This window comes from Leptopilina heterotoma, unplaced genomic scaffold (assembly GCF_015476425.1).
Source record: "Leptopilina heterotoma isolate Lh14 unplaced genomic scaffold, ASM1547642v1 Lhet_335, whole genome shotgun sequence".
NCBI lineage: Eukaryota > Metazoa > Arthropoda > Insecta > Hymenoptera > Figitidae > Leptopilina > Leptopilina heterotoma.
This window is the reverse complement of record NW_025111024.1, coordinates 155,494-175,137: the sequence shown is the minus strand read 5'-3', so window position 1 is coordinate 175,137 and position 19,644 is coordinate 155,494. Positions and strand designations below refer to the sequence as shown.

General features: G+C 25.9%; 1 protein-coding gene across 1 annotated transcript; it reads right to left on the bottom strand.

The window, feature by feature from the left end:
• Nucleotides 1-3,378: 3,378 nt before the first annotated feature.
• Nucleotides 3,379-16,645, bottom strand: LOC122505038. Its single transcript, XM_043616449.1, has 5 exons — nt 16,501-16,645; nt 15,264-15,461; nt 14,337-14,682; nt 13,773-14,192; nt 3,379-4,998 (listed from the first exon to the last, which is right to left on the bottom strand). The coding sequence occupies exons 1-5, from the start codon at nt 16,567-16,569 to the stop codon at nt 4,898-4,900; spliced, it is 1,134 nt and encodes a 377-aa protein (XP_043472384.1). The 5' UTR covers nt 16,570-16,645; the 3' UTR covers nt 3,379-4,897.
• Between the last annotated feature and the right edge of the window lie 2,999 nt (nt 16,646-19,644).

Here is a 19,644-nt window from a genome sequence, read left to right as displayed (position 1 = left end):
CGAGTACTTGAGTGACTTCAAGTACTCGAAAAATTCGAGTACTCATGTAAATTCGAGGACTTGATTAAATTTGAGCACTAGAGTGAATTCAAGTATCCCTTCCCTGTCACGCAATTTAATGCTATTTCACATGCAAAAATACAGTAGAGTATATAGTAGAGACCCCCCCTGCCCCCAAAAACGTGACATCATTTGTGAACGCTCCCTAAGCTGACTGACCCAAAAACTTAAAAAAAAAAAAAAAAAGTAGTTTCTGACGAAAATAGCTAGTTTACGAACTTAGCCTTCATTTTTGCACCAACTTTAAGTGCGTTAAATTTAAAAACGATCGGATAAGTTTTTCAAAAGTTATCATGGGAACAACATTTTGTGTCTACAGACAGACATACAGACAGACACCATCGCCAAACCATGTTTTTTTGGGTTCAGGGGACCCCCAAACGTAAAGATTTCATACAATTAGCAAAAGTCAAAATTTGCATAAAACTAATACCTTCTCATATGATGAGAATGTAATAAAAATTACTTTTTTTGAAAATAACTCGAAAAGTATAGGGTTTGGCGAAATGGTGTCTACAGCAAAGTTGTAGCTGAGAATGAGACGAGAAAAAAAGTCTCTAGTAGCAAGTTTCCATATGGAATAGATTCGGAGATAATTGAGTCAGAATATCGATTTTTTGCCAAAAAAGTAATAATATATATATATATATATCCTCGTTCTTTAAAGACATGATTGACTCGGGCGAAACGGGTGCTGATTAATTCTGGATGGATTCTCTCTCTCGATCCTGATTCGAACCTTCACGTGTGAACTCCACCAAATCAATTAATTTGTTAATCGCCTTCATACGATTCTGAGTTGTTCCACTATTTCGACCCACGCTGCCAAGTCAATCTCTCCCGCCCATTTTACAACAACGCGCCACACTAAATAAAATGTACAAAATTGATAATTGAAAAATTTAAATAAAATAAAATTACAAAACGAACAAAATTAACAATTAAGAAATCAAAAGAAATCCACAAAATTTAACAAACAAAATACCGAGGCGCAGGAATTCATCCCATAAGACATTTGATCACTTGGCCATAGGATAGAAAGGCATTTGATAGAATGGTCATTTGATCGATAATAAGTCATTTGATAGAAAAGTCATTTTATAGAAGAGTAATTTGATAGAATGGACATTAGATAGAAAAGTCACTAGATAGAAAGGTCAATTGATAGAAAGATCAGTTGATAGAAAAGTCATTTGATAGAATGGTTATTTGATAGAAAATTCATTAGATCGAAAAGTCATTTTATAGAAAGGTCAATTGATAGAATGGTCATTTGATAGAAATATCAGTTGATAGAAAAGTCAATTGATAGAAAAGTCATTTGGTAGAAAGGTCAGTAGATAGAAAAGGTATTAGAAAGAATGGTTTTTTTTATAGATAAGTCATTTGTTCGAAAAGTTATTTGATAGAAAAGTAATTTGGTAGAAAGGTCAATTGATAGAAAAGTCATTAGATCGAAAAGTCATTAGATCGAAAAGTCAATTGATAGAAAAGTTAATTCTTAGAAGAGTCATTTGATAGAAAAGTCATTTGTTCGAAAAGTTATTTGATAGAAAAATCATTTGATAGAATGGTCATTTGATAGAAAGATCAGTTGATAGAAAAGTCATTTGATAGAAAAGTCATTTGATCGAAAAGTTATTAGATAGAAATGTCACTAGATAGAATTTTTTTGTTGTACAAGTTTCCTTTCCTATGTTATACTCAATCATAGTCTCTATTTACCATTTGTTCTGAGTGTTTAGAAGGTTCAATGTTTACTCAACAGGTGGAACCACATGTTAGTTGGGAAGATATATATGAGGTATTTTCTATTTCAAAACCAAAAAGTACTCTGTTAAACAACTTTAAGTGCTTGAAAAATTTCAAATAATTATTTCTCCTAATTAAATAATATAGTATTTAATTATAATAAAAATTAATTTAATCATTTGTTTTCATTAAGTAAATATTTATTTGATAATAAAAAAATGTGTGTTTTTTTTAAATAGAAACTCATGTATAAAAAATTTTTTGGAATTCTGTCTCATTAAAACGAGTTCGACAAATTGGACATATCCGGTATTTTTTTTCATTATAGTAATATTCCCAACAATTATCACAAAGTGATACATGACCACATCTATTTAAGCAATAAGTTGGTAAGGCAGATTTACAGGTGCAGCATCGCGGGATGAAATCTAGATTTCAATTCCAATTTCAATTTCAATTTAATTATTTTTCCATAGGAATTAAGATTTTAAAAAGTTTCCAAACCTTTTAAAATTTAATAAATTATGAAAACATTGTTGTACTGTCACTTTTTCAAAATTATTTTCGTCATTTCAGTTCAATTATTGTAACTTATAAAAAATTCAATTATTATTGTTTAAAACTTTAACAGAAATTAATTTTTAATTAAAAATTCTAGAAGAATTCAATTATTTGTATACAAAAATAAACATAAATTTATTAAATACCCAAACAGTATATATGTAATATTACCTTAAAATGAAGGCAACACAGTAAATCGTTAGGTATTAAAATAACACCAAAAAGGATTAAAATAATCGAATTTAGTGTTATTTTAATCCATTTTGGTGTTATTTTAACACCTAACGATTTACCGTGAATATTTCTTTAGATTCCCCTGGAGTATTTCAAATATCTAATCTAATATTGCCTTTAATTAAAGGTCATATAACATGCTCCTTGGGTAATTGAATGTTTATTAGAATTTTATTCATGTAAAAAATTTTATAAATAAATTTTTTTATTATTGAATTCCTTGAGGAACAATTTATTAAAATAGTTCATGTATTAAAAATCATTGTATGTATTAAAAAACATTTTTTGAAAATAATTGAAATTTGCCATGAATTTTATCCCAATTTTTTAAAATAACTAAAATTTTCTTTTTAAATCTGAATCAGTGAAATTCCACTGAAAATCAGTCAAATTTCACTGATTTAGTTTTAGAGAGTTTGCGAAGAATTTTATTTACAATAAAGACCACATTATGCGGACTTATGGATACAGCAACGTTTATTGTTAAAAAATTCAAAGCTTCTGGTATTAAATTGTTATAAACTTTATCATTAAAAACAAAAAAAATATTTAAAATTTGCCCGGATAATTGAAAATCCGGATAATGGGGTCTCTAATTGTAATTATGAAAATAATTTAATTCTTTCGAAGAATAGCGTTAATTCACAAGAAGGTCTTACACATTTTGGGACCATTTTGTTATATTTTAGCTGCACACTGAAGGGGTTAATAAATTATAATTATAAATAAAAAATTCTTTCTTTACAATATAATTATATTTTATATATTTAGTTATAAAAATAGTTTCTAAAAAGTATCAAATTAACAACGCCGTTTCCGTTCTCACGAAAACTGCATGCAATCAGAAAAGTCAGCATAATGCAAAGTCCAATGGGCCTCAAGAACATCCCTACTTCTAATTCTAAAAATCCTTAGTTGACAAATTTACCCCACTTTGGCATTAGGACAAGGAGTAGAGGCTTGTCGCAATATTTCCATCGCTGCTGTACAATTTTCCTCTTCAAGCGATCAACACCTGTCCTGGCTGCGGCCTGACAGATCTGTTGATCGCAAGAAAGTAGGAAATGCCGCGACTAAGCCCGTCTGCGCGTCGGACCCCCGCGTATAACATATCAAGTACAACGCGAAAGGCAGACGAAAAATTTAATAGAATCTTTTAACCGACGGAGTCCAGTGAGAGCTGTTTTGAGTGAGATTCCAATTAATTAAATATTTAACAATTGTGAATCTTGTTTCTTAACCCGGCCAGTCCGTACGTGTAGTACCTGCGCCGTCTCAATGCAGTGGCCCCACATAATTCGCGAGTTCGCGTAAATAAAAATTGGTCGCATAGACGACTTAATTTTCGACTTTCAACTTGTGTTTTGCCCGATGGAGGATCCCTGTTTCTCGACTGGCCAGTCCGTACGCGCAGTACCTGCGCCGTATAAGAGAAATTATGCCCTGTCGGTAGGATTAAGGATTTTAGCGGTAAGTCTGTATCGTTTCAATAATTTAATGTTACTTTCAACTTTAATTCTCTTTCAAACATGTGCAAGTTTGTAAATTTCTTAATATCTTGTTAAAATAAAATTTTAATGTGAATGCCAAATCTGATTTTATTTATTTTAAAACTCCTGAAATAAATAAAGTAAATTGAAATAATTATTTATCAGAGTTAAAACAAAGCTATTCCGGTAACTTTTAAAATTGGAAAAACGATCCCGCATAATTAAACAAGGTCTTTTAAACTTTGGCAGCTTGGTGCCTCCCCAAACCACAGAACTACGAGCCATCTCAAAAGCTCGGTATTTTTAAATAAATAAATATTTCAGGTTTGTAACAAACACAAAAAATATAAAAACAAAAATATGTCAAAACATAAAAAAAATAAACAAATAGGTGCCGACTAAGGACCACCTGTTTGGTGCCGACTCAGGACAATCACCAATGTATACAAATTTCACATCATTACACAAACAACAAAATTTTAATTGAAAAATTGACATAACCCATCAGTTACAACATTAAATGAAGAAACCAGAACAATCATTTATTTGAAATTTCCAAAATATTTACTTATCTGCAGCTACTTCCGTGTAAAGGAGGAAAATGATATTCAGTTTGTGGAAAAAAATAAAAACGTGCTCACGATGAGTAGATTAAACAAGAATAGAAATTTTGTGCATAAATTATGTCCGTGTCTATTAACATGTAAAATCACAAAATTTTCGAATCGACATGTGAACCATCTTTGCAAAAAAGGGGGGTGCCGACTTTACCCACAGTGCCGACATAAGACCACATTCCCCTAATATTCCCAACAATTATCACAAAGTGATACATGACCACATGTATTTAAGCAATAAGTTGGTAAGGCAGATTTCCAGGTGCAGCATCGCGGGATGAAATCTATAAAGAAAAAAAGGTAAATAATTACTATTAATTATTTTTCCATAGGAATTAAGATTTTAAAAAATTTCCAATTCAAACCTTTTAAAATTTAATAAATTATGAAAACATTGTTGTACTGTAACTTTTTCAAAATTATTTTCGTCATTTCAGTTCAATTATTGTAACTTATAAAAAATTCAATTATTATTGTTTAAAACTTTAACAGAAATTAATTTTTAATTAAAAATTCTAGAAGAATTCAATTATTTGTATACAAAAATAAACATAAATTTATTAAATATCCAAACAGTATATATGTAATATTACCTTAAAATGAAGGCAACACAGTAAATCGTTAGGTATTAAAATAACACCAAAAAGGATTAAAATAATCGAATTTAGTGTTATTTTAATCCATTTTGGTGTTATTTTAACACCTAACGATTTACCGTGAATATTTCTTTAGATTCCCCTGAAGTATTCCAAATATCTAATCTAATATTGCCTTTAATTAAAGGTCATATAACATGCTCCTTGGGTAATTGAATGTTTATTAAAATTTTATTCTTGTAAAAAATTTTATAAATAAATTTTTTTATTATTGAATTCCTTGAGGAAAAATTTATTAAAATAGTTCATGTATTAAAAATCATTGTATGTATTAAAAAACATTTTTTGAAAATAATTGAAATTTGCCATGAATTTTATCCCAATTTAAAAAAAAAAACTAAAATTTTCTTTTAAAATCTGAATCAGTGAAATTCCACTGAAAATCAGTCAAATTTCACTGATTTAGTTTTAGAGAGTTTGCGAAGAATTTTATTTACAATAAAGACCACATTATGCGGACTTATGGATACAGCAACGTTTATTGTTAAAAAATTCAAAGCTTCTGGTATTAAATTGTTATAAACTTTATCATTAAAAACAAAAAAATATTTAAAATTTGCCCAGATAATTGAAAATTTGGATAATGGGGTCTCTAATTGTAATTATGAAAATAATTTAATTCTTTCGAAGAATAGCGTTAATTTTTTTTAAATAATATGAAATATTACGCCCGCCAGCGCGCGAAATGTGGCATTCAATTTATTGTTATTGTTCAAATTACAAAATTTTTTACTTTCAAATATGAATTTTTGAATAATTTTATAATCAAAAATTTGTAAAATTCACTTATTAAGTAGATAATTAATTTGTTTATATTTATAATATTTAAAATATTTTCAAAAATTTTAATATGATTCTTTGTAAGAATTGGATTATTTTTTTTATAAATAATAAGATTCTTTGAAAGAATGCAATTATGTTTATAAATCTCTTATTATATTAAGTTGAAGAACGACCGACCGACCGACCGACCGACCGACCGACCGACCGACCCTAGCCGTATATATATGTATATCTTTTAAAAATAATATTAACACAAATGTATACATATTCACAATGTCACGCATGCGCAGTAGTGTTCTGTCAATGTTACGCATGCGCAGTAGTGTTCTGTCAATGTTACGCATGCGCAGTAGTGTTCTGTCAATGTTACGCATGCGCAGTAGTGTTCTGTCAATGTTACGCATGCGCAGTAGTGTTCTATCACTGTTACGCATGCGCAGTAGTGTTCTATCACTGTTACGCATGCGCAGTAGTGTTCTGTCAATATTACACATGCGCAGTAGTGTTTTATCACTTTTACGCATGCGCAGTAGTGTTCTGACAATATTACACATGCGCAGTAGTGTTCTATTAGTGCCACGCATGCGCAGTAGTGTTCTGTCAATATTACACATGCGCAGTAGTGTTCTGTCAATATTAGGCATGCGCAGTAGTGTTCTGTCAATATTACGCATGCGCAGTAGTGTTCTGTCAATATTACGCATGCGCAGTAGTGTTCTTTAAATATCAGGCATGCGCAGTAGTTTTCTATGAATATCAGGCATGCGCAGTAGTGTTCTATCAATGTCAGGCATGCGCACTATTGTTCTATGAATGTCAGGCATGCGCAGTAGTGTTCTATCAATGTGAGGAATGCGCAGTAGTGTTCTATGAATATCAGGCATGCGCAGTAGTGTTCTATGAATATCAAGCATGCGCGCATAACACCCACACATGTATACTCACACATATACACTAATCACATGTACATGTATACTCACACATGTTCATAAATTACATACACATGTATACTGCTCATATGCAGATATAAACTCCTACATATACACAAATCACATATATGTATAGATTTAATAAACGATTGATAATATAAATTGTTGAATTTTTTAAGGTTCGTTGATGCACGTAGTGTCTGTTGAAATTTTTTTAAATATACGTAAATACCTCACTTGCTAATGCTGCGCTGTCTGTGTTGTAATGGAACTTATTTATTTACTTGTGTATTTACTTATTTATTTCAGGGTTGCCACAAGACATCGATTTTAAAATTCCATGACTTTTCCAGGTTTTCCAGACCATTTCTTAAAAAATTCCAAACCAGAAATAAAATTGTTTTGGTATGTTTTTAGCTAATTACGACAAAAAGTATAAAATCCTTTAAGTAAATTGTTAACAAAATAAGTTATTAATTTTTAATTTCATTATTAACAAAAAATTAAGTTAAAATTTGTAAGGTTATTTGAGATACTCTCCGAAGAAAGATGAGGAGCAAATCTTTTTAAATTTAAAAATTTAGTTAAGTTTAGAATTTTTCACAATTATTAAACCAGTATTTTAAAAAGCATTTTAATAACATTTTATGAAACTGAAGTTACCTACGTTTATTCAATGACAATTTTTTCTTTGCTAATTATTTATTTTAATGTTAGAAGCCTTTTAAAAAATTTTAAAAGATCGAAGTCGGGGAAATTATTAATTTTGATTTTTTACACAGATTTTCGAAAAATCCATATATTATTTAAACAAAATTATTATTTCCTCACCTCATAAGCAATTTTTTCTTTTACAAATTATTTATTTTAATGTGACAAGTCATTTAAAAAAATTGTAAGAGGATCTAAGGAAGGCAAGGAAATTAGTGATTTTTAAATATTTTTTCGTAGATTTTCCAAATATCCCGAAATTTTAACTAAATTATTATTTCCTTGCTTCAGAAGCAATTTTTTTCGATTGCAATTTTTTAAAGGGCTTCTTACATTAAAAAACAATTAGCAAAAGAAAAAATTTTCATTGCATAAAAGTTGGTAGCTTCAGTTTCATAACATTTTGGGGTTTCTAAAATGTATTAATTTAAAAATTATTTAAAGGAAGATAGAGACCAAAAGAAACTAAAATTTAGAAATGCCATATTGATTTCAATTGTAAGCACTAAATTTAAAATCAAAAAGTTGTATGTCAACTTGAAAACTTGAAATTTTTACGACTCAAATACAAAAAATTGAGCTTTTAGTATCAGGCTTCATAAAATTCCCTGACAATTCCAGATTTTTCAGGTTTTCCATGACTGAAAAAAAATTCCATGACAATTCCGGGTTTCCCAGGTTTTCCAGGTCCGTGGCAACCCTGTATTTGTTTGGCAGACATCAACAATAATTTTTTAAATGGATAATCAGTGAAAAATGACTTATATTTCTGTAAGTTAGTGTTTCACTTCGATCCGCGAATTTCATTTTTTCGAGCGATTATTTGGTTATCGTCTTTGGTTTTCAAACGATCATCTTGTTTATTCTTTTGTTAATTGTCAAATCGTATCGTCTAATTTTCTAATTGTCATCGACCGAACTTCTCGACTGCTTCTCGACTTTCCCATAACTGACAACTAAAAATAATACAATAATAACCTATTTTTTGAAAAAAATCGATATCCAAAAACATTTAAATTCTTTTTTATTAATTCTATTAAAAACTAAAATTAAATTCATTTTAGTGAATTAAAATTATTATATCAAGTTAAAAATTAATTCAAGGTGTCTAGTGAATTATTATTTTTAAATTCCCGGACCAAAAATAAATATTCCCGGATTGATTTTTTAAAACAGCAATTACTATAAAATTTAAATATTAATACTTTTAATAAAGAAATTTTTAAGAAAATCAATTTTAAAAAGTCAATAGACATCTTTATTTAGAGAAATATATATAATATTACTTGTTATATATTACTTAATAAATCTATAACATTGTAATAGTTGGATCTAAATTTAAAATTAACCTACTTTTTTATTTTTCTATTAGTTGGGCTTTTTTGCGGAGTATTATTATTATTTTTAATTGTGTATTTAAATAATAAAAATTAAAAATAATTATTTTTAATTTTTATTATTAAAAAAAAAAAGTTGTCTGTTCATTGAACAAGACCTACATGTCTTATAGTATTTTGGCCCCCTGAATACGAATATGAAGTCAGAATTGCTCCATCACCCTCTGTTTTCTTTTAAATCGAAAAAACTACCCTTAAGTCTAAAATTCAAGAATTAAAGTAAAAAAAAATAAAAACACGGCTTTCTTCGGAGTAGAAGAATATATTTATGCGTTTTCTTCTTTCAACAACTCAAATAATGTCAAAATTGCTCCACCACCCCTACTTTTTTTTAAATCGAAGAAAGTACCCTTAAATCTAAAATTCAAGAACTAAAGTGAAAAAAAATGAAATAACCGGTTTTCTTCGGAGTAGAAGAATATATTTATGCGTTTTCTTCTTTCAACAACAAATAATGATAAATTAACTCTGATTCTGCTTTTTAGTTATGAGAACAAAAATAAAGGAACGTATGCTTTTGCTAAAAACTAATTGTTTTTATTGTTGTTAGTATACTCTGGGTTCATACTTAAAGGGGTAGTTTTTTTAATATAAATCAATAAGAGGGTGATGAAGCAATGCTGATGCTTTTTTAAAAAGTACATAAATATATTCTTCTACTTTGGAAAAAACCTGTTATATCATTTTTTACTATAATTCTTGAATTTTAGATTTAAGGGCAGGGGGTGATGGAGCAATTTCGTCATTATTTCTAAATTGTTGAAAGAAAAAAACGCATAAATATATTTTTCGACTTCGCAAAAAAACTGGTTATTTCATATTTTTTTACTTTAGTTCTTGAATTTTAGATTTAAGGGTAGTTTCTCCCATTTAAAAGAAACAGGGGTGGTGGAGCAATTTTGACATTATTTCTGAGAGGTTAAAGGAAGAAAACGCATAAATATATTCTTCTACTCCTAAGAAAACCGGTTATTTCATATTTTTTTACTTTAGTTCTTGAATTTTAGATTTAAGGGTAGTTTCTCCCATTTAAAAAAACAGGGGTGGTGGAGCAATTTTGACAATATTTCTGAGTGGTTGAAGGAAGAAAACGCATAAATATATTCTTCTACTTCGCAAAAAAGTGGTTATTTCATTCTTTGACTTTAGTTCTTGAATTTTAGATTTAAGGGTAGTTTCTCCTATTTAAAAAAACAGGGGTGGTGGAGCAATTTTGACATTATTTGAGTTGTTGAAAGAAGAAAACGCACAAATATATTCTTCTACTCCGAAGAAAGCCGTGTTTTTATTTTTTTTTACTTTAATTCTTGAATTTTAGACTTAAGGGTAGTTTTTTTGATTTAAAAAAAACAGAGGGTGCTGGAGCAATTCTGACTTCATATTCGTATTCAGGGGGCCAAAATACTATAAGACATGTAGGTCTTGTTCAATGAACAGACAACTTTTTTTTTGTGTGCCTGTGATTGTAATCATGCCTAAATTAAAAAAATTTAACATTTTTAGGTATAAAATAATTTTTTAATAAACATTAATAAAAATTTAGTTTTCTAAACATTATTCAAAAGTAGACGAAAGAACAAAGTTTTGTCCTCTTGATGTAATTTTTCTAAATTCAATAGATTAAGTTATAGATAATTAAAAATAAGTATACTTAGATTTCTTTGAATAATTTTTTAACACAATTAAATTTTTCAAATATGTCTACAATAGAAACCTTTTTGAATAGTTGAAATTGTGCAAAATTTAATTGAAAATAATTAATTTATTTCAAGTATTTTGTTACAATTTTTTGAAGAATTTTAATTGCAAATTTTGAAAATAATTGAATTACCAAAAATTAAAAAAAAAATTTTAAAGGTAAATTAGGATATAAGAATTATTTTAAGAAATTCAATTATTTTCGAAAAATAACATTATAATATTTTTAAAAACTAATATTATTAGAATTTTTTTATAGTAATTTTTTAAGATTTAATTATCTTCGAATAATGTAAATAAACATTTATGAAAATTTACTTCAATAAGACGAGCGAACATGACAGCTTGGTTATCAAAACAAAAAGAAAATCGTTTTTTGTTCGTTTCTCGGATCGTGTTGCTCGAATGAAACACTACTGTAAGTGTAATTTTCAACTGACTTTTAGTAAAATTATTTGTTTGACAGAAATTTACAATATTAATAAATAAATCACAATAAAATAATAATCAGTGAAGAATGACTGATATTTTAGTACTTTTCAACTGATTTTCAGTAAAATTCCACTGATTATGAATCCAAAGTCACTTTTTAAAAATACAAAATGGCGAATCCAGGATAGCGGACGAAAATGAAAGGTTTGGTAAGAGAATACGTAAAAATAACATTTCGTATAATGTACAATGACATTTTTTGTAAATGTCACTTCATAATTTTTGTCTTATTACACAATGATTTTAAATAAAATAATTTATATTTTTATAAATATTAATAATTTTTTACATTTTCTAACCACTATAAGGTTTTAATTTTATAAATGTTCAAATTCTGGTTTAGAAAGAAAAATTTATATTATTATACAACTATATTGTCTAGACTTGCAAAAACCCAAAGTCTAGACTTTGTTGTAACAATATTGTTACAATATATATTGTAACAATATTGGTGACGGTGACATGCGTAAGAATAGTGCAGTAAAAATTTCAAAAAAACACCCTGATCATTACCTACAGAAAATCCTATTAGTAAGAAAAGAATGGACGTATCTTCGCCCTTTTCTTACTAATTATTCAGAGAATCAGGCTAACATTCAAAATCTAACCTTCTAAGTTTAGTTATTTCAAAAAAATTATTTTATTGATGCAAATAAATATTTATTTTAATTAAAAACTATGCATTATTTAATCAAGTAATTTTTATAATTGATTTAAAGCAATATTTATTAAATTAAATTATTCTATTTAATTGACTTAAGTAATTTGTATTTGGTTCAAATAACTATTTAATAGATACCATAAATTAAAATATTTATGTCCAGTAAATATTTACTTAGTTCAAATAAAAAAAAAAAATAAGTAAAAACTAATAAGTTTAAATACAACCGAACGAGCGTTAGCGAGTGAGGTATATGTTGCTAGTAGTAAATTATTTTGCAAAAATTCAATTATTTTCTAAAATTTTAATAAAATTCTTCCTAAAAATTCAATTATTTTCAATACAATCTTTATTAAATTCCTCCAAAGAATCTAAATTTTTATTAAAATAATCACATTATTTTTTAAAAATTCTAATAAAAACCTTTCCGAGATTACAATTATTTTCATAAATATTAAAATTTTTCAAAGGAATTCAATTATTTTGAAAAAATCTAATAACATTCTTCGTAAAAAATCAATTATCTTCATAAAACGTCAATTATTTTGAAGATTTCAATTATTTTCTTAATTATCAAAATTCTTAGCGGGATTTTAATTATTTTCAAAAATTTTAATGAAATTCTTCGCGAGAATTCAATTATTTTCATAAAAAAAATAAAATCCTTCGTAAGAATTCAATTATTTTCAAAAATTTGAAACAAATTCATGTCAAGAATAATCTTTTTGATGTAAAATTCATCACAAACATAAAATTATTTTTTATTAATAATAAAATTCTCTTGAAAAAATCTAATATTCCATTATAATTATTAACAGACACGATTAATTAAAAAAGTTTATTAAAATTAAGTTAATTAAAATTACTCAAAAAAGAACATTATTTAAAAAAATATTTAAAGAAATTCTTCAAAAGATCAAAAACTCTAATATAATTGTTTAAAAAGAGTTTAATTTTCAGTCACTGATATTAATAAAATTTTAATAGTAAAATTATTAATTACAATTATTAAGAAACACGATTATTTTAAAAACTTGAAGAAAATTGTTCATAAAATTTAATTACTTTCAAAAGTTTTAATTAAAATTATTAAAGAAACTCTATTATTAAAAAAAAAAAATTCAAAGAAATTCTTTAAAAGAATTTAATTATGATTTTTAAAAATTTTAATAAAATTTTTCGCAAGAATTTGATTATTTTCATAAATAATGAAATTTTTCGAAGGGATTCAATTATTCTCAAATTTTTTGTCAAAATTCTTTGTAAAAATTTGATGATTTTCAATAAAATAATTTTAAAATACAATAATTTTAAATATAAATTTAAATTTAAAAAAAATTGCATTATATTAAATGATTTGTAAATAATAAAGATTTCATAGTAGTTCCTTTAATAATTAAGTTATTTAAAATTCTTTTTACAAATTAATAATATTTTCATAGTTTATGGAAAAAACACCATAATTCAGATTCTTTTTACAAACTTTAGAATTTAAATCCTTTTTTTAGTACTTTTAATAAAATTTTTTGACTTTGCCTGATTTCCCTGAGCAATTTTATTTTCCCTTATTTTGGCAACCCCGTTTTTGTAATTGATAAAAGTAAAGTCTTACCCGAAAAATGAAAAATTTCAAAAATTGATGAAAAATTAAAAAATCTTCTTTGAATAAGCCAAAAATTTAATAATTGTTTTATAAATTAATTTTTTGTATCTAAATGACTTTAATTATACCTCTTTTACGTCGCTTGTTTGTTTTTTTTCCATCGGCCACGGAACTTTCTGCTTCATCGATATCACCATTTTCTATTAAAGGATCCTCCTCCGATAAATCTGATAAGTCTTCGTCTCCTTCACTTACTAATACTTCAGAAACAAATAACGCTTCTGGTATTTCTTCAACATCAGGTGAGTATTGAATGCTCACTGCAAAGTATTCCACTCTTCCCTGAGAACAGGAGTAAGCTGCATCACTTAGAAAATCCATCGGAGTGGCAAAATGATTGTTTCCGTCCAATAAGTCCCACAACCTTTCAATTTGAGCACTAAACTCCTTTTCAAGGACTGCTGGAACATGCATGGAATATTTCTTTCTAATATGATTCCTAATTGAATGATCATTAACAATCCTTAAGTGAAGTTTCGATAATTTCTCTGTAAAATATATATTGTTATATTAATTAAATATAAGTCAAAACAAAGAAACACTGATTATGAAATATTTATAATTTTGTTTTTAAGAAATTAATAAATTAAAAAGGTAAATTTTTTATTTTTATTGAAAAGTATAATATGTACCTGTAAACTGCCAAGGTGATGATGGATCGGTCTCTAATTTTGTGTTTAAAAAATTTTCATAATCAGCCAAGACTTTTGTGGTGCACTTAATTTTATTGTACACTGAAATTTTTCCTCTCGATAAATCTTCCAAATAGATTTTCTCATAATTTAGTAAGATTTGCTCGACTGCAACTAAAACCTCATGGCTTGCATTAGTTTTCAAATTCTCGTATGACGCAAGCATTAAATTTGAGGGTAGAAGTGGTATCACCACCAAACGTAGTAAAAAATGTTTGATATCATTTTCTCCCTCTTGAATCACATGATGTTCCGCATTATTTTTAATTATCAATTTGTAAATATCCTGTAAATTATATTAAGCGACTTACAAAGTGTTTTTTATATAAATAACAATAATACTCACAAAGCAAAAAAAAACTTTTTAAAAGTTGGAATTAACTAGACTATAACCTTTGCAATACAGTCAGGTCTCGCTAAGTGTCGTCACTGGGAATTTTTTGAGACCGTCTGTCTCAGTAAGTGTCAGTGGCCTAAGCCACGCCCCTTTAATAAAAGTGGCCATTTCATTGGTTTATGTTGCAAACCGGTTTGGGGAAGTCCATTTTTAGCATTGGAGAGGGTAAAAAAAAGTGGGAAAAGTGACACTTGTTGGGTCTTGAACGATGACACTTTGTGAGTCATGACACTTACTGAAAACGACACTTGGCGAGACCTGACTGTATTGAGTTTGTGAAGTTTATGAAACATGAATATTTTTCAATGCTTAGTCAACTTTTGCTTCAAACAATCAAAACAATTCACTATTTAAAAAATTAATTTAAGTTTCATAAGCTTCGTAACTAAACATTCTAAAGGTTTCAGTCAAAATTTCAAATGTTTAGAAAACTTTTAGTGTTGTTTAGGTATAATTACAATTCTTAGTACCTCCTGATAATTAAATAAATTTACATGATATTCCACTTCGGGAAAAATGGCCAACAAGCCTGAAAGGAAATTTTCATTTTTACTCGTTATAATGTTTTTGATGTTAATAGCTGGTATGACATTCTTTATCGTTTCGAATGCAAATTTGTATTCTTCTGAGGTTTCTCCCTCCATTATGACATATACACATGGAAAAACCTATAAAATATTTTTTATTGATTAAAATAACTATAATTAATTAAATTAAATATACAATTTCAAAGGATTGACATTGAAATTAAATTTTTTCTTCCTTAATTGCAAACTTTCTCTTTTAATAAATTTTTTTTTTTTAAATAATTTTAGACAAAGTTCTTTTGAGAATTTTCAAATCTATTTATTATTGTTTTTTAATTCAATTTTATAAAATTTCGATTATTCGGAAATTCTATGTATCCTGATGCAGTGAAAGAGACCTTTCGTCCAAAAAATTAATTTTAAGTTATTTTTTATTAAATTTAAGAATTTCCGAATAATAGAAATTTCGTAAAATGGAAAATACTTTAAAATTATTTATAAGAATTTGCAATGTATTTATTTTTGCAATTATTTAATTACAAAAAGAAACAATGTATGAATAATTGATTGTTTCTTAACATTGAATTCTTATAAAGCGATGAGTTCTATTTTTTATAAAAAATAATTAAATTTCTAAGAATTTAATATGTTTGTGTAGAATTTTATGAAATTTTGTTTACATAATTGAATTCTCTCTTTCGGGAAATTCTCTCTAAATCTGAATATGTGTACATTTACATATCGAGAGGATAATTTACAACTTAAAACACAAGAAATAAAAAATGAAATTTATTTCTTAAATGTAAATCAACTGATGTTACAAATTTGTTATAGTATGAAACGTTATGAAATTGATTTTAATTGTAGTCATCGTATCAGAATTAAACCGTGTACAAAATTTTTAAAAAATTTAACTGTCTGCAAATGATTTTTCTCTACAAGAATTAAAACCGAAATATTAAAAAAGATCTAGTTTGCCATTTAAATGGTTTAGAATTAAGCGATATTTGTAGACATTTTAATTTTTTTTATCAACCTCTTCTTACTAGACAATTAACTTTATAATATCTTATACGTTTTTTTTATGTAGAAATGGAAGAATTTTAAAAAACATAAACTATGTTATGATTTTGTTATTATAATTATAGAAATTTTTTATAATAAAAGAAATAATACTTACGTGTAGTGTGTATTCTCTATTTTTAAAAGAGTCATCATTTGTGTAGACCAAACCGCTGAAGGAATACATTTCTTTGAAAAATGGACATAGAAATTTCCATCGCTTGACAAAATTTCCATAAAGTGTTCATCAAAAATTAATGCACAAAAATATTCGAATTCTGTGCAATAATGATACTTTAAAATTGCATTTTCCGCGCCCAAAAGTCGTTTATATTTGTCCAAATTTATTTTTTCACAGAAAGATTTAATGCTATGGACTTCTTCAGGCACAGCAGCTTTTCTTTTCCTGGACATCGTTCGTTGAACTTTAGCAAGTGGTACACCAACTGTGGCATTTGGATGGCTGAAAATAAAGAGTGTTTTTTGTATTTATGTATTTTTATACATAAAATTGCTAGTTTTAGCCGGCTTAAATAAATAAACTTTTAATTGATAATAATTGAATATCAAATATAAGAATAGTATTGAAAAATATAAATTAATACTTACAGCAAGCTAATATCATTATAAATTTTTCGGATTGATGATAACTGCGTTTCAGCGCTTCTGATGAGTTCTTCCTTAAATGCTGTTTCACTTTCAATCCTTACATTTGGTAAGTGACGATGTTTTTTTGTGAGCTTAAATGGTTCGTGTTTTGGAATTTTGCCACGTCCGGGGCATTTGTCCTTTCTATAATATCAACAGCGCAGATATCTAAAATATAGATTAAATATTACCATATTATAAATAACAATAATTAAAAATTAAATCTTTACGGAAATTCAATGATTTTCAAAACAATTTTATATGAATTCCTCGGAAGAATTTAATTTTTTAAAAAAAATTTAACACATTTCGAAAAAACTCTATTTTTTTCTAAAATTTTAATAAATCCTACGAAAAAAATTAATTATTTTTATAAATAGTAAAATCCTTTGCAGGAATTTAATTATTTTCAAAACAATTTTAATTGAATTCCTCGGATTAATTCAAATATTTCTAAATATTTCCACAAATTTCAATTATGTCCTGAAATTTTAATAAATTCTTTTAAATAATTCAACTATTTTTAAAAATAGTAAAATTCTTCACAAGGATTGAATTATTTTCAATTCACTTTTAATAAAATTCTTCTTCATAAAATTCAATTGCTTTCAAAATTGTCAATTAAAATTATTAAAGAAACTTTAATAGTTTAAAAAAAATTCAAAGAAATTCTGCAAAAGAATTTAATTAGGATTTTTAAAAATTAATAAAATTCTTTGTGAGAATTCAGTTATTTTCCTAAATAATAAAATTCTTTGAAGGAATTCTATTATTATCACATTTTTTTAAAATTCTTTGTAAGAATTTTTTGATCTTTTGAAGAATTTCTTTGAATGATTTTTTAAATAATGTTGTTTTTTGAGTAATTTTAATTAACTTAATTTTAATAAACTTTTTAAATTAATCGTGTCTGTTAATAATTATAATGGAATATTAGATTTTTTTAAGAGAATTTTATTATTAATAAAAAATAATTTTATGTTTGTGATGAATTTTACATCAAAAAGATTATTCTTGACAAGAATTTGTTTCAAATTTTTTAAAATAATTGAATTCTTACGAAGGAATTTATTGTTTTTATGAAAATAATTGAATTCTCGCGAAGAATTTCATTAAAATTTTTGAAAATAATTAAAATCCCGCTAAGAATTTTGATAATTAAGAAAATAATTGAAATCTTCAAAATAATTGACGTTTTATGAAGATAATTGATTTTTTACGAAGAATGTTATTAGATTTTTTCAAAATAATTGAATTCCTTTGAAAAATTTTATTATTTATGAAAATAATTGTAATCTCGGAAAGGTTTTTATTAGAATTTTTAAAAAATAATGTGATTATTTTAATAAAAATTTAGATTCTTTGGAGGAATTTAATAAAGATTGTATTGAAAATAATTGAATTTTTAGGAAGAATTTTATTAAAATTTTAGAAAATAATTGAATTTTTGCAAAATAATTTACTATTTATAAACATAATTGCATTCTTTCAAAGAATCTTATTATTTATAAAAAAAATAATCCAATTCTTACAAAGAATCATATTAAAATTTTTGAAAATATTTTAAATATTATAAATATAAACAAATTAATTATCTACTTAATAAGTGAATTTTACAAATTTTTGATTATAAAATTATTCAAAAATTCATATTTGAAAGTAAAAAATTTTGTAATTTGAACAATAACAATAAATTGAATGCCACATTTCGCGCGCTGGCGCGCGTAATATTTCATATTATTTAAAAAAAATTAACGCTATTCTTCGAAAGAATTAAATTATTTTCATAATTACAATTAGAGACCCCATTATCCGGATTTTCAATTATCTGGGCAAATTTTAAATATTTTTTTGTTTTTAATGATAAAGTTTATAACAATTTAATACCAGAAGCTTTGAATTTTTTAACAATAAACGTTGCTGTATCCATAAGTCCGCATAATGTGGTCTTTATTGTAAATAAAATTCTTCGCAAACTCTCTAAAACTAAATCAGTGAAATTTGACTGATTTTCAGTGGAATTTCACTGATTCAGATTTAAAAAGAAAATTTTAGTTTTTTTTTAAAAATTGGGATAAAATTCATGGCAAATTTCAATTATTTTCAAAAAATGTTTTTTAATACATACAATGATTTTTAATACATGAACTATTTTAATAAATTTTTCCTCAAGGAATTCAATAATAAAAAAATTTATTTATAAAATTTTTTACAAAAATAAAATTTTAATAAACATTCAATTACCCAAGGAGCATGTTATATGACCTTTAATTAAAGGCAACATTAGATTAGATATTTGGAATACTTCAGGGGAATCTAAAGAAATATTCACGGTAAATCGTTAGGTGTTAAAATAACACCAAAATGGATTAAAATAACACTAAATTCGATTATTTTAATCCTTTTTGGTGTTATTTTAATACCTAACGATTTACTGTGTTGCCTTCATTTTAAGGTAATATTACATATATACTGTTTGGGTATTTAATAAATTTATGTTTATTTTTGTATACAAATAATTGAATTCTTCTAGAATTTTTAATTAAAAATTAATTTCTGTTAAAGTTTTAAACAATAATAATTGAATTTTTTATAAGTTACAATAATTGAACTG

Bases quoted from the DNA above. Each gene is read 5' to 3' on its own strand.
- LOC122505038 (XM_043616449.1), bottom strand. From the start codon at position 16,569: ATGTATTCCTTCAGCGGTTTGGTCTACACAAATGATGACTCTTTTAAA. The intron at 14,683-15,263 runs GTACTAAGAATT...TATAATTTACAG, and splicing joins ATTTATTTAATTATCAGGAG to GATATTTACAAATTGATAAT. The intron at 14,193-14,336 runs GTACATATTATA...TATATTTTACAG, and splicing joins ATCACCTTGGCAGTTTACAG to AGAAATTATCGAAACTTCAC.